The following is a 14884-nucleotide window of genomic DNA, read 5'->3' as shown; positions in this document are numbered from 1 at the left end:
TCCTAGAAGTTCATGGTTAGAAAGGATCAGAATAAACTTTGCTCTTGTTTTTTTTTTTTCTAATAAGATGGAGCATTCTTACCTTGGAACTGAGCGTTGAATCCTTTGCGTCGATGATTGCTGTCGGAGGTGAAGTGGAGTCGTAGCCAATTCTTGCTACTAATAACTGGAGAGGGAAGGTTCATGCCAGTTAGCCTAGAGAAGAGAAAGAGGAAAAAAAAAATCTCCCTTGTAAACCAACAGAGCAAATATCCTATATTAAACCCACTCTAAAATCCAATTACTTAAACCCTTCATCTGGAGATGCTTAAAACAGAGGCCATGTATTAATTGGCTTTGAACCTTAAAATGATTAAGATAAATCTATGTTTGCCCAAATGTAAATGCTAAATCCCTTGTGGAATGAATGTTTTCAAAAATATTTGATACTTTGATTCTCCTTTATTAATGGTGAATGCAGGAGAAGCTATTCTTCTGATCTCTCAGTTCCTTTCATCAGGACCTTAATCACAATGAATCAGATAAAAGGAAAAGAAATAGGCAAATGATAAAATTCTGCATTTCCTTATTTGAAGACTTAGTAATTTCTTTTTTCTCTATTTTTTTTTGAGATGGAGTCTTGCTGTGTTCCCAAGCTGGAGTGCAGTGGTGCAATCTCGGCTCACTGCAACTTCCGCCTCCTGGGTTCAAGTGATTCTCATGCCTCAACCTCCTGAGTAGCTGGGATTACAAGCATGCCCAGCTAATTTTTGTATTTTTGGTAGAGACAGGGTTTTGCCATGTTGGCTAGGCTGGTCTCGAACTCCTGAGCTCAGGTAATCCACTCACCACGGCTCCCCCAAAGCACTAGGATTACAAGTGTGAGCCACTGCACCTGGCCACAAGACTTAGGAATTCTATTTAACCTGAAGTAGACTCCAACAAACTGTTTCTCATGCTTGGTAGCATGCTATATTCCCAGAGTCTCATCTGCAGGACTCAGAGCCTGGCCTTTCCTACCCAAGTAAAGAAGAAGACCATTTATGAGATTGATGACAAGAACTGCACAAGAGATTTGAAATGGAATAAAATTATGTTTTAGGAAAGTAGTCCATTAATCTTTTACAAATAAGATGCAGTCATTTTCTGGTTAAGCTGTTTAAAGTATCCAGTTCACTTTATAACGTGTAGTTTAGTTGTCAGAAACAATCATGTGTTTTATATCTTACTATTGAAAACCTTGTGTGCTTACTAAGGAATAAAAGCATCCTAAGATATTAAAGTTCTCCTGCCCATTAGAGGCACAAGGGATGCATATAGTTTTTCAGTGGCATGAGCATCACTGGATTAGGATGCTTCTGACACAGGACTGTGTGCTGGCTTGACTCTGTGTTAGGTGAGGCACCACAGCGGGGTCATGTTTATGAACCTCAGTTTCCCAGTGTATAAACTGGGCATGAAAATACCTACATCCAGGAATTGAAAGAGATAATATAGATGCACGTCTGGATGTACCTCAAGCACATTCTCCACGGGCTCTACAAGTGGTTATGCACTGAATAATTATTTGTCATCTTGGTAACCAAATCTATTTTCAAAATGATGCTTATCAGCATAGAGGATCTGTAGGGGTTTAACTAAATTGCTTTTAGCAGGAATTTGAAGAACTGTGGTGCTGCATGTGGGCCTGCCTGTGAGCACCGCAGCTGCTTGGTAAAGCTGGGGATCTCATTTCTATGCAGAGGATTTGCTACAAAAGGTCACCTGTGTAGAGAGCATTTCCCTAGTTATTCTATTACCTGGAGGAATCAGCACCAGATGAAATACATAGTCAAGCTTTCTGATGTCAGGGTGCTCTATTCCAATTCTCAGGTTTAAAAATGTACAGTATACACTTTAAGTTAAAAGCCAAACCTTGACTGTAACCAATTGCAACGGTGTTTATGCCACTGTTTGAAATAAGCTTCTGTAAGAAAAGTACACTGCTCGGATTTGCCTATTTGCTTGGGTTTATGCAGTACTAGCTGGTGACAGCTGGACACAACTGACTCAAAGACACATTTAATCACCTTGTGTTTTTTTTTTTTTTCTGGTGAGATTATGTTTCAAATTCTATAGGCCACATACTTATTTGCCTAATACTGAGAAGGTCTAAAACATTAGATTCAAAAACCCCACAGTCTATCCAGCTCGCGTATACTCATTGAGCTTACAAATACTTTTAAAAAAATCACTGTTTTCTTTGTATATTAAATAAATCGGCCGGGCGCGGTGGCTCACGCCTATAATCCCAGCACTTTGGGAGGCCAAGGCAGGTGGATCACGAGGTCAAGAGATCGAGACCACACTGGTCAACATGGTGAAACCCCATCTCTACTAAAAATACAAAAATTAGCTGGGCATGGTGGAGCGTGCCTGTAATCCCAGCTACTCGGGAGACTGAGGCAGGAGAATTGCTTGAACCCAGGAGGCAGAGGTTGCGGTGAGCTGAGATTGAGCCATTGCACTCCAGCCTGGGTAACAAGAGCGAAAGTCCATCTCAAAAAAAAAAAATCATAATACTTATTTTTATATACACATATACACACATACAAAAGTGTTAAATGCAGACATATATACACATACAAAAAATGTTAAATGCAGACATACAAAATTAAAAAACCAAAAACACATATACTGAAATTCAGCACAGAAGCAAGCCTGCCCTTTCCACATCAGATACTATACTAATGTACAAAATATACATAGTGGGTAGTACCCAAAGCACTCACAATACTGCACCGATATTTATTCAATGCCCTGTCAGTTTTTATTTAATACAGTGATATAAGACTGAGTACAAAAGATCAGTGAACATAGGGAGATGCGTGTACTTGCTGAACTTTTCACAACTGCAATCATTGCTTATTTTGTTGTTGCTTTAAATATATATATATTCTCAATTACATTATTTATTAATGGTTCTGACTACAAAAACCAGGTGGATATTTTTTTTCTCGAGACAGTGTCTTCCTTTTTCTCCTAGGCTGGAGTGCAGTGGTGCAATCATAGCTCACAGCAGTCTCCAACTCCTAGGCTCAAGCCCTCCTCTTACCTCAGCTTCTGGAGTAGCTGGGGCCATATGTGCATACTGTGCCTGGATGTTTTTTTAATCTTTTAATTTTTTTGTAGAGACTGGGGAATCTCACTATATTTTCCAGGCTGGTCTCGAACTCATGGCCTCAAGAAATTCTCTCACTTTTGCTTCTTAAAGTGCTGGGATTACAGGTGTGAACCACTGTGCCGGCCTGGAATTGCATTTTATTTGCATACCAACATTAATAATGATCACAAACAAATACCCTCTCTACCACCACCTACACCCCAATCCCCTCTTTACCCTCATCTGTATTTCCAAATACCTACTCACAACAATTTTAGTTTTGTGTCAGTCAACAGAATATTTCTGTAAAGGGCCAGGGGCATGAACATATTTCAGGCGTTATGGATCACATGGTCTTTGCTGGAAACTGTTCAACTTTGCAGGTGTATTTGGCAAGTGAATGGCAGTTCTGTTCTAATAACACTTTATGGACACTGAGATTTTAATTTTATATAATCTTCCTGTGTCACATAATATTTACTTTTTGATTTTTTTTTTCATTCACTTAACAATGTAAAAGCCATTCTTAGCTGATGGGCCAGATTTGGCCTGCAGATAATAGTTTGCTGACCCCTGCTTTAGTATGTATGAGGTGATTTGTAAAAACACTGAGCTGGAAGATAATTAGATGATGCATAGCAGCCTAGTGTAATTAAAGTTTCAAAAAAAAAATGCATAACTCTCACACAGATTCATTTTATTTTTCGAGACACAGTTTCCCTCTGTAGCACAGGCTGGAGTGCAGTGCCACAATCTCAGCTCACTGTAACCTTCACCTTCCAGGTTCAAGTGATTCTCTTGCCTCAGCTTCCTGAGTAGCTGGGATTACAGGCACACACCACCACACCGGGCTAATTTTTGTATATTTAGTAGAGATGGGTTTTCTCCATGTTGGCCAGGCTTGTCTTAAACTCCTGACCTCAGGTGATTCCCCCGCTACAGCCTCCCAAAGTGCTGGGATTACAGGCATTAGCCATCACACCCAACCCTACACAGATTCCTTTTATAGAGAAGAAAGGGTGAGGGCTTTTTATCAATTATACAATTGATTTTCCATGATGAAGCCATTCAAATGAATTGTACCCCAAAGTCGATTTTTGTACACAAATTTCCTGATTTGACCTTTGAGTTAAACACATGTTCATAGCCTTTTGTTGTTTGTTTGGGAAAGGGGGTTGCTCTTGATTTGGCCTTGCCAGTTAGACAAATGCTCACTTCTTTTGTTTTCGTCATTTATTTCGAAAAGGGGGTTGTTCTACATGAAACCTGGCCTTAGAACTGTGTATTATTCCAGCGCTGTCTACAGGGCTGGGAGCTAATCTTATAGCTCTCATTTGACACAAAGTTGATGCTATAAACACAATTGTTTCCTCATTACAAAGCACGTGATTTAAAGAAAGTTGATTACTATACAAATTAGTAGATGAAAGTGTGAACGTCCTAACAATTTGATGTTTCAGTTAAGATTTAGAGGAAAATAATTCAACCGAATGGCTTTGTGGTAGGCAGAATCATACCGCCTACAGACAGATGCCCAAGGCCTGAGGTCCTTCTCCCCAGAGACAGTAAATGTGTCACCTGAACTGGCTCATGAGTATTTTGCAGAACAACGCACTTACTGGGCTTGGGATGGGGAGATTTTACGGGATTACTGAGTGGGCCCAATGTAAAGAAGATCCTTCAAGTGGAAGAGAGAGGCGGGACCAGAGGGTCCCAGGAAGAAAAGCCCGTGGACGAAGATCAGAATGATGCATTGAGGGCTCCACCCCTCTGGCTGACAAGAAAGCGGCCGATGTCTTTAGAATTGGAAATGGCAAAGAAACGGCTTTTCCCACAGCTTCCAGAGAGGAACGTAGTCCAGCTGACACCTTGATTTTAGAGGGCAGATTTCTAATCTAGTTATTGAAGACAACAAACGTGTGTTGGTTTAATCCATCGTGTTTGTGTGAATTTGTTATGGCAACAATAGAAAGCAAATCTCTTGATGAGATGTATACATTAAACATATATAGCTTTTATATGTCAACCACGCCTCCATAGAGTGGCTTAAAACAAACCAGAAATACAGCCTTTTAATCTGTACATCCCATTTTTCATTCTAGAATGATCCTGAAGAAACAGACAGAAAAAGAAATATGCTAGAATGTGACACCATTCTTATCTGTCCATAATCTTAGCGAATCTATGCAGTTTAAACCCCTTCTATAATGACCAGCGACTGAAGGTCTACCGCTGTGGGAGTGAGGTTTCCTGGAAGTCTCCCACCGTTGATAGCTATGCTTCTTTTAAGTCTGATGGATTTGGTTTTCTAATAAACAGTTTGAAAAATTAAAGGGAGAGATTATGTGGCCAACGGAAAGAGATTATGTGCCAGTGGAAAAGAGAGATTATCTGCCAGTGGAAAACTGGCAAGAACAGAGAGCACAAGATTCAAAGCAGAAACCTTTAAAAGAGAATGGCGGGCCGGATGCAGTGGCTCACTCCTGTAATCCCAGCACTTCTGGAAGCCAAGGCGGGTGGATCACCTGAGGTCAGGAGTTTGAGATCAGCCTGGCCAACATGGTGAAACCCTGGCTCTACTAAAAATACAAAAAAAAAAAAAAAAAAAAAAAAAGCTGGGCATGGTGGCGGGCACTTATAATCCCAGCCAGCTACTTGGGAGGCTGAGGCAGGAGAATCATTTGAACTCAGGAGGCAGAGGATGCAGTGAGCCAAGATCACACCATGGCACTAAGAAAAAGAGAGAGACGGAGAGAGAGAGCAAAAGAGAGAGAGAGGGAGGGAGGGAGGGAGGGAGAAAGAATAGGGGAAATAATGGTAGGGCCCAACCAATGCCTTTGTGCATTAATTCACCATGCACTGACAGTTTTCTCTCCTGATGTCTTAGAAACATAGGGCACATGCCTGGTGGAATCAAGTGGAGCTTGCCAGGTCAGGCCTATTGGGTCTTACAAAAGAAGGGGGTTGAACAGTGAGAAAAAGAATAACACAGAGTGATAGGCTGACAAAGGGTCTTCTGAAGGGAACTTTGACATGCTCTATTTCTGGAGCATCTCAATCTAGGTCAGGAAACCCACAAAGCCATTCAATGTGAATGTTGAACAGCTCCTTTAGAAATGGCAAAAGGAATTGGTTGTTCTCACTTTTTTCCCCGAAGAATGCCAAATTAAGCAATTTAAAGCATTGCCAAATTCATTTCTTTCAAAGGATTCAACTGGGTTTTGCTTCTGCTAAGAGTAAAAATAAATGGAGGACTCATGGGATCCTTACAGTTATCATGACCTCCTTTGAGCTTAAATAGAACAGGCCAGTCTGTTTCACTTTCTCCAAATAATTGTACCATACATTTCAGGATTCTATTTATAACATACTCCTACTCATTTTGCCGTGTAGCTCCCTCAGCCTCACTTTTCTCAGATGGGATATAACACATTGTTCTAACATTTTACCACACTCTGTATCTGTGACTCATGCATTTTGCTTATGTGACTTAAAAATGTAGAGTCAATTTATGGGGATAATTTTCTAAAATGCATTTGGAAATGCTAATGGTTTGTGATATTGCTTTGTTTGAGTACTTCTCTTACATTAAGCCAGATTTCTTATGTCTTTAGAAAGTCATCAGAGAAATATCTGGGGGTTCCTCTGTAGTTAAATCTCTTTAACTATGATGACTCAGAAGCCAGAAAGCATACTGCTATTGAGAGAGACTTTAAATGACCTCCCCTTGCTGGGGGGACTAAGAAATGTAATAAGCCTATTACTTGGAAGAGACCAGCCGCATGTCAATTTGGGGAGAAAGTCATATAAAAGACATGCTTTTTTTTTTTTTTTTTTTTTTTTTATATTTTGTGGACATGCAATAGAAATGATTTGTACTATGGTGTTTCATTATCTCTGTTTGTGAAAATTAAATAGAACAATCTGATCAAACAGAGAGTTCCTGACATATTATGTTTTGAATTGGCCATTATTCACATTGCAAGTGAAATCAGCTCTCTCATGAACATGTTTTGAGTTTATACGACGGTTCCAACTCTTATTTTGGGGTTTAGGAAAAGTGACAATAAAATAAAAAGTAGTTCTTATCTTGCAAGAACATGAAAAACGATGAAAAGAGGCTCTATGTGAGTGTGTGTGTGAATAAACATACAAATACAATTATACCCAGATGGAAATATATATGTACACATGCACATACACATACACATACACATATTTACATAGTTATCAATATTTTTAAAAGTTTAATCCAAAAGTTTTATGCACACATATATACTATCAGGGGAAAAACAACCAACAACAATGAAACAAAATAAAATAAAAACACCCATATGGTATATTTAAAAGTGTACCACACAAGACCCTTCATTCAACAGTTCTTTAATAAAAAACTACATCTTCCTACCAAAACAGAGATATAGACCAATGGAACAGAACAAAGGCCTCGGAGGCAACGCCACACATCTACAACCATCCGATCTTCGACAAACCTGATAAAAACAAGCAATGGGGAAAGGATTCCCTGTTTAATAAATGGTGTTGGGAAAACTGGCTAGCCATGTGCAGAAAGCAGAAACTCGACCCCTTCCTGACACCTTACACTAAAATTAACTCCAGATGGATTAAAGACTTAAACATAAGATCTAACACCATAAAAACCATAGAAGAAAATCTAGGCAAAACCATTCAGGACATAGGCGTAGGCAAGGACTTCATGACTAAAACACCAAAAGCATTGGCAACAAAAGCCAAAATAGACAAATGGGACCTAATCAAACTCCACAGCTTCTGCACGGCTAAAGAAACAGTCAATAGAGTGAATCGGCAACCAACAGAATGAGAAAAAATTTTTGCAGCTTACCGATCTGACAAAGGGCTGATATCCAGAATTTACAAAGAACTAAAACAGATTTACAAGAAAAAAACAAAAAAACCCATTCAAAAGTGGGCGAAGGATATGAACAGATACTTTACAAAAGAAGACATACATGAGGCCAACAAACATATGAAAAAATGCTCATCATCACTGGTCATTAGAGAAATGCAAATCAAAACTACATTGAGATACCATCTCATGCCAGTTAGAATGGCGATCATTAAAAAATCTGGAGACAACAGATGCTGGAGAGGATGTGGAGAAATAGGAACACTTTTACACTGTTGGTGGGAGTGTAAATTAGTTCAACTGTTGTGGAAGACAGTTTGGCGATTCCTCAAGGACCTAGACATAGAAATTCCATTTGACCCAGCAATCCCATTACTGGGTATATATCCAAAGGATTATAAATTGTTCTACTATAAGGACACATGCACACGAATGTTCATTGCAGCACAGTTTACAATAGCAAAGACCTGGAACCAACCCAAATGCCCATCGATGATAGACTGGACAGGGAAAATGTGGCACATATACACCATGGAATATTATGCAGCCATCAAAAACGATGAGTTCGTGTCCTTTGTAGGGACATGGATGAACCTGGAAACCATCATTCTTAGCAAACTGACACAAGAACAGAAAATCAAACACTGCATGTTCTCACTCATAGGCAGGTGTTGAACAATGAGAACACGTGGACACAGGGAGGGGAGCACTACACATTGGGGTCTGTTGGGGGAAAATAGGGGAGGGACAGCAGGGGAGTTGGGGAGAGATAGCATGGGGAGAAATGCCAGATATAGGTGAAGGGGAGGAAGGCAGCAAATCACACTGCCACATGTGTACCTATGCAACAATCTTGCATGTTCTTCACATGTATCCCAAAACCTAAAATGTAATAAAAAAACTACCTCTTCCTTTCTTCCTTCCTTTATTCCTTCCTTTCTTCCCTCCCCCATCCCCTTCTTTCTACACCCTCCCTCTTTCTTTCTTTCCCTCTCCTCTCCTCCTCTCTTTCTCTCTTTTCTTTCTGTCTTTCTGTCTTTGTCAGATGGAGTTTCACCTTTTCTCCCAGGCTGGAGTGAAGTGGCATGATCTCAGCTCACTGCAACCTCCCCCCACCAGGTTCAAGCCATTCTCCTGCCTCAGATTGCTGAGTAGCTGGCATTATAGGCACGCATCAACGATCCTGGCTAATTTTTGTATTTTTAGGAGAGACAAGGTTTCACCATTTGGCCAGGTTGGTCTCGAACTTCTGACCTCAGGTGATCTATCTGCCTTGGCCTCCTAAAGTGCTGAGATTACAGGCATCAGCCATCATGCCCAGCCAAACCTACCGCTTTCTATGAGACATTTCTTCTACTTGGCATGGAATTCATAATCGTCTCTGGAAAAAAGCTTCTCTCTCCCTGACAATGATTGTTCTCCCTCTGGCTCTCTCTTTCCCAGGCACACTCTCTGAGGCTCCATTGCAATCCACACCAATGACCATAACAAACCCTCTTGGTACCGTCATCCACTCCCGTGACTCTAGCCATCGCCTTTAGCTTTGTACATGTGCCCTCCTATAGTCCATCTTTATGAAAAAATACTTTCTAGTGTCCTGAGCCCTCCCACTCACTCTAGCTTGGCTCACTCCGCCTTCCAGCCTCCCCAGGTGCACACCACCCCCTTTCCCTGCTTTCTATACTCAGAGACAGCTGACTTCTTGCAGGGTGCCATGAAAGCCCCACGTGTCTTCCTGGCTCACATCATCCCATGGGCTGTCCCTCACCTGGAGATCAGCAAAAGCATCTGCCCTGCATCCCACCTGCTTTGCACCTGCCTGGTCCTTCCTGCCCTCCTTTAAATTTCAGATCATATGCTGCATTCTCAGGGAAGTTCACTCTGACCTCTGAGATCAGACTACTTCTTCTTGGCTATCCCCTTTCCTGGTACCTCAGACTTATCCTTTGCAGACATTTTCAATTAGTAATGACTTGGTGTAAGGAACATGGCTGTGCTTTGATCTAGGATAGGCTGAGGTAGGGTACTTAACATCCTGCATGACTCAGTGAGTTTGTAGCGCAAGTATATAACTCCACTTGTTATCACAGCCATGTAGCCATAGCATGGGAAGGCCATGGCTTGGCTCTAACCCACTATTGTCTGTAAATGGTATAATTGCCCTGCTGACATTGTACAGGCATACTGGTACCCAGAGAAAGAGAGAGAACCAAAGCTGTCCATCTGCAAAGATGTACAGAGGGAAGCCAGGACATAGCTAGACTCGGCACCTGTCCAGACAGAGAAAGAGTTAAGCTGTTGACCTTGAAGGCAAAGGAGAGCCAGCCACACAGCTGTGTGTGGGAGCTGCCAGGCTAAGCAGCCGAGACAGGGTGGACACTGTGAGGAAGTCGCGGATGAGAGCTACTGCTGAATATAATCATCTCTCACCTGCCTACGCCCTGCTGAGTGTGTGGGAAGAGATGGCCAGGGGCAGACCTGTGTTACTTATAGTTAAATGATTACAAGCTTGCTTTGCTTTTTATACACTGAAATTTGTGCCACAGATTGTATCCAAACTATGGTGCAGTAAAATAAAACGGAGATCCAGTGGTAACAGAAGGCCTGTGGTGAAGACCATCTGAGAGCGCTTGTAACCGCGGAACACTCCGTGTGGCTGCAGAGCAGAAAAAATTGCTTGGTCTCACAACTCTTCCAAACATAGCGTTTGTGTGAGGATCTCGTAAAGGAAGCTTAGGCAAAAGACTCTGGGAAGTAATGCAACCTCTGCTCACAAGATTTGCGAGGGTCTTTGCAGATGGGAGCTGGTAAGGGCAGAAAGCCTTACAGGGCAGAGATCACCGGATCGCCACAGGCTCTGCCTATATTCTCAGCATATAGAGCAATTCCGATTGCTCTGTGTCCACGATGCTTGGGAGATAAAAGCCCCTTGACGCATTGTGTGTGGTCAGACCTTATGGTGCCTTGTCTGTTGCACCTCTTGCCAAAACACCTGGATAGACAATTGGTGGTAAAACCTCAGCACCCCTAGTTAGCATTTCTTAGGAGAACCACATTTGCTATTGAATGCTGCAGACACATGCTCTTCCTCTGGTTATCTTCCTCCTCAACCCCTTCCCCACAGCCTGTAAGATTAACAAGATAACGCACCCAGTAAAAGCTCATGAAGCCTAGAGCTCAATGCCATGGCATATCACCCTGCAAGAGTGTGTTGGACCCCTGGACCCATGCTGTGAAATTCTATTCTTGTGTCTTTATTTCTTTTCTCACTCCCTCGTCACTGCTGGGACACGGGGCACCCACATAGAGGGTTGGGCTGGTTCCCAACACAAGTATTCTTTCTGCTCACCCACCCACTCCCTTCAGACCTCAACATGATGTTTGGTGTAGTCGTGAACCAGACACTTGGTGATTTGTTTAGTTATTTGCTTAATGTTAGTAGTTCCTGTGAGACTTGAAGCCTGTCCTAGTCTCTCTGGCATGTAGCAGTGTGCTGGGGATGAAGTAGGCACATTGGATGGATAAGCCGAAGAGGTCTCTTCACCCACACTCCCAGAGCCCTAAGGCCAGTCCCACGTTATAAAGTGAAAATGACTACATGAAACCCTCAATGTTACGATGCCAGCTAGGATGTTATGATACCAGCTAGGGTGCCAATAGTCTGGATATTTTGTCTTCTCCAAATCTCATGTTGATATGTGATTGACAGTATTGAAGGCGGAGCCCTGTGGGAGGTGTCTGGGCAATGAGGGTGGATCTCTCATCAATGATTGGCTGGTGCCATTCCCATGGAAATGAGTGAGTTCTCTTAATTTACTCCAGAGCTGGTTGCTTAAAAGAGCTTGACACCTCCTCCTCTCCTCTCTTTTGCTTCCCCTCACCCTGTGACATGCTGTGCCTCCTCTACCTTCTGCTGTGAATAAAAACTTCCTGAGGCCCTCGCCAGAAGCGAAGCAAGTGCTGGCACCATTTTGGTACAGCTGTGGAATAGTGAGCCAAATAAACCTATTTTTTTTTTTAAATAAATTACCCAGTCTGAAGTATTCCTATATAGCAATGCAAAACAGACTATACAAGTGCCTGTGTGGCTATGGTTGGGTAGTGTCATAGTTGGGTAAACCCTGTGCCTTTACAGCATGAACCTAGAGAAGTAAGGGGATACACAGTGGTAGGACAATTACCAGGGCTCCTTATTCTCAGAGAACCCAGGTCCCTTCATGCACACATAATTCTGAAGACAGCATTCACACAGAATGATTTGAATGGACTCCCTGGAAGCCTTAGACTCCAGCCCCCCTGACTGGACATGCCTTTTCTCCTTATCTTAATAACCCCTACGGGAATCAAAAGATCCCCTAACTCACCTGCCCTAGAAATGGCCTCCATTCCCACTCCCCACATCTGTCTCTGTCTATCATGAAGCTCTTCAGCAGGTGTTGAGCACACAGCCACTCCTTGTTTCAGAATTTCTGGAAGCCACAGGCTCTCAGATGTATCTTTCTGGTTGCACCCCAAAAGACATGACTGCAGTGGACCAAAGCAGGGCTCGGGGAGTGGATGGCACACCCTCACTCCATGGACCCTCCTCCATTTAGATTGCACCATGCGCATTCTGTCACCAAGTCACACGCATTTTACGTGCAAAGTACGCTTCTCTTCAAGCCACACACTGACCGTGTTCCAGTCTAAACCCTGGTGTCTCTGCTCGTGCTGCAGGAAAAGTCTCCTGAATGTACTTTTGCTCCCTGCCCCTCTCCCCTCTAAACCACACAGTGTAACTCCGATGTGAACTACCACAAACACACTCAAACATTTACAAACAACCTGCGTGTGCGAGACACCTTGCTAGGGGCTGAAGATGCACTTATGAGTGAGCAGAGTGGCCCTGGGGGACTGATGACTCACCCAAGGCATCACCAAGTGGGGAGGGCAGGTTGCTGTGAGTGTCTGTAAGAGGAGATTTAAACTTCTCTTGGAACGACAGTCCCGCTGGAGATGTGATAGACACATTGTGACTTGCTGTGTGCCTGGCTAGACCAGAGCTGGGAAGTTCATTATTTATAGCAGTAATCGCGAAGCTGAAAATTCATGGTGAAGCGCAGCCTATCACAGCACTGCCCTTTCTTCTCTTTTTTCCTCTTTTTTCTTTCTTTTCCTCTTCTCTTCTTTTCCCCCTTCTTTCCTTCCTTCTTTCATTTCTCCCCTCCCCTCCCTCCTTCCTTCCTCCCCTCTCCTCTCTCTTTTTTTTTTTTTTTTTTTGAGACAGAGTTTCGCTCTTGTTACCCAGGCTGGAGTGCAATGGCGCGATCTTGGCTCACCGTAACCTCCGCCTCCTGGGTTCAGGCAATTCTCCTGCCTCAGCCTCCTGAGTAGCTGGGACTACAGGCACGCGCCACCATGCCCAGCTAATTTTTTGTATTTTTAGTAGAGACGAGGTTTCACCATGTTGACCAGGATGGTCTCGATCTCTTGACTTCGTGATCCACCCACCTTGGCCTCCCAAAGTGTTGGGATTACAGGCGTGAACCACCGTGCCCGGCCTCCCCTCTCCTCTCTTTCTTCTTCTTCTACTTCTTCTTCTTCTTCCTCTTCCTCTTCCTCTTCTTCTTCTTTTTTTTTAATGGAGTCCTACTCTGTTGCCCAGGCTGGAGTGCAGTGGCACAATCTCAGCTCACTGCAACCTCTGACTCCTGGGTTCAGGCAATTCTCCTACCTCAGCCTCCCGAGTAGCTGGGATTACAGGCATGCACCACCATGCCCAGCTAATTTTTGTATTTTTAGTAGAGATGGGGTTTCACCAGGTTAGCCAGGATGGTCTCGATCTCCCGACCTTGTGATCCACCTGCCTCAGCCTCCCATAGTGCTGAGATTACAGGTGTGCACCACTGCACCCGGCCCGGGCTCACTTTTGCCTGTGTAAATCCTTCCCAAATGCCCAACGTGTTTCAAAAGACATCCCTTCCAAAGACCTTTCCCTCCTTGTCTTTAATAGACTTAAACACTTCTACATTTACAGCATTGGTTCCATAGATTTCCCTGGAAATTACAACATGTCTTACATTATTGGTGGTTGTGTGGAGGTCTTCCTCACCTCTGCAGTCTGAGCCCACTGACGGTATTGGTGCTACCTCAGCCATCTTCCTCTTCTTTGTAGTATTCTGTCTTCTCTTCTAGAGCTTTAACAAGTCTTTTTTTTTTTTTTTTTTTCCTGAGATGTAGTGTTGCTTTGTCACCCAGGCTGGAGTGCAGTGGTGCAATCTCAGCTCACTGAAGCCTTTGCCTCCTGGTTTCAAGTGATTCTCCTGCCTCAGCCTCCCGAGTAGCTGGGACTACACATGCATGCCACCACGCCTGGCTAATTTTTGTATTTCTTAGTAAAGACGATGTTTCATCATGTTGGCAAGGCAGGTCTCGATCTGCTGACCTGGTGATCCACCTGCCTCAGCCTCCCAAAGTGCTAGGATTACAGGTGTGAGCCCAGGTCTGGCCCTTAATAAGTCGTTTCTAAATGGTTTCTTTACATTTATTTTTGATCCCACTGTACGTTATTAAGAGAAGTGAACGCTAAGATGATAAAGTGTTAAGAACAGTAAGAGAGCACTGCTCTCATCTTCTCACACACAGTGGCTTCCCAGCAGCACTACAGCCTTGCAGCTGGGGGTGCCCAGTGCGTCAGGTCTGGCATCTTCCTTGTGTTTGGCCCAGCATAGCTCCAGAGTCCAAAGGGTGGAGACAGGTCTCAGGAATCCAGTGGGGATGCACCTCCATGGTGGAGGAAGTAGCAAGAGGAGGATGAGGGCACTTGTGAGAGACAGGGCCCCAGAGTCCATCTCAAACACGAGAGACTTGAGAGAAGGCTGCAGAAATGCCCGCGA

General features: G+C 43.3%; 1 protein-coding gene across 1 annotated transcript in view; it reads right to left on the bottom strand.

Annotated features, from left to right (window-relative positions):
• Positions 1-14884, bottom strand: part of CSMD1 (CUB and Sushi multiple domains 1) — a 2129340-nt gene that overhangs the window by 847272 nt on the left and 1267184 nt on the right. Inside the window, exon 6 of the mRNA XM_064369795.1 lies at positions 83-195. Within this exon, the coding sequence (XP_064225865.1) occupies positions 83-195 (113 nt within the window). The remainder of the gene's footprint in view (positions 1-82; positions 196-14884) is intronic.

This window comes from Aotus nancymaae, unplaced genomic scaffold, assembly GCF_030222135.1.
Source record: "Aotus nancymaae isolate 86718 unplaced genomic scaffold, 86718_ANA_hifiasm-v0.15.2.pri h1tg000090l, whole genome shotgun sequence".
Classification (NCBI taxonomy): domain Eukaryota; kingdom Metazoa; phylum Chordata; class Mammalia; order Primates; family Aotidae; genus Aotus; species Aotus nancymaae.
The sequence above is the reverse complement of the archived record's forward strand: the minus strand, read 5'-3'. Positions and strand labels throughout refer to the sequence as shown.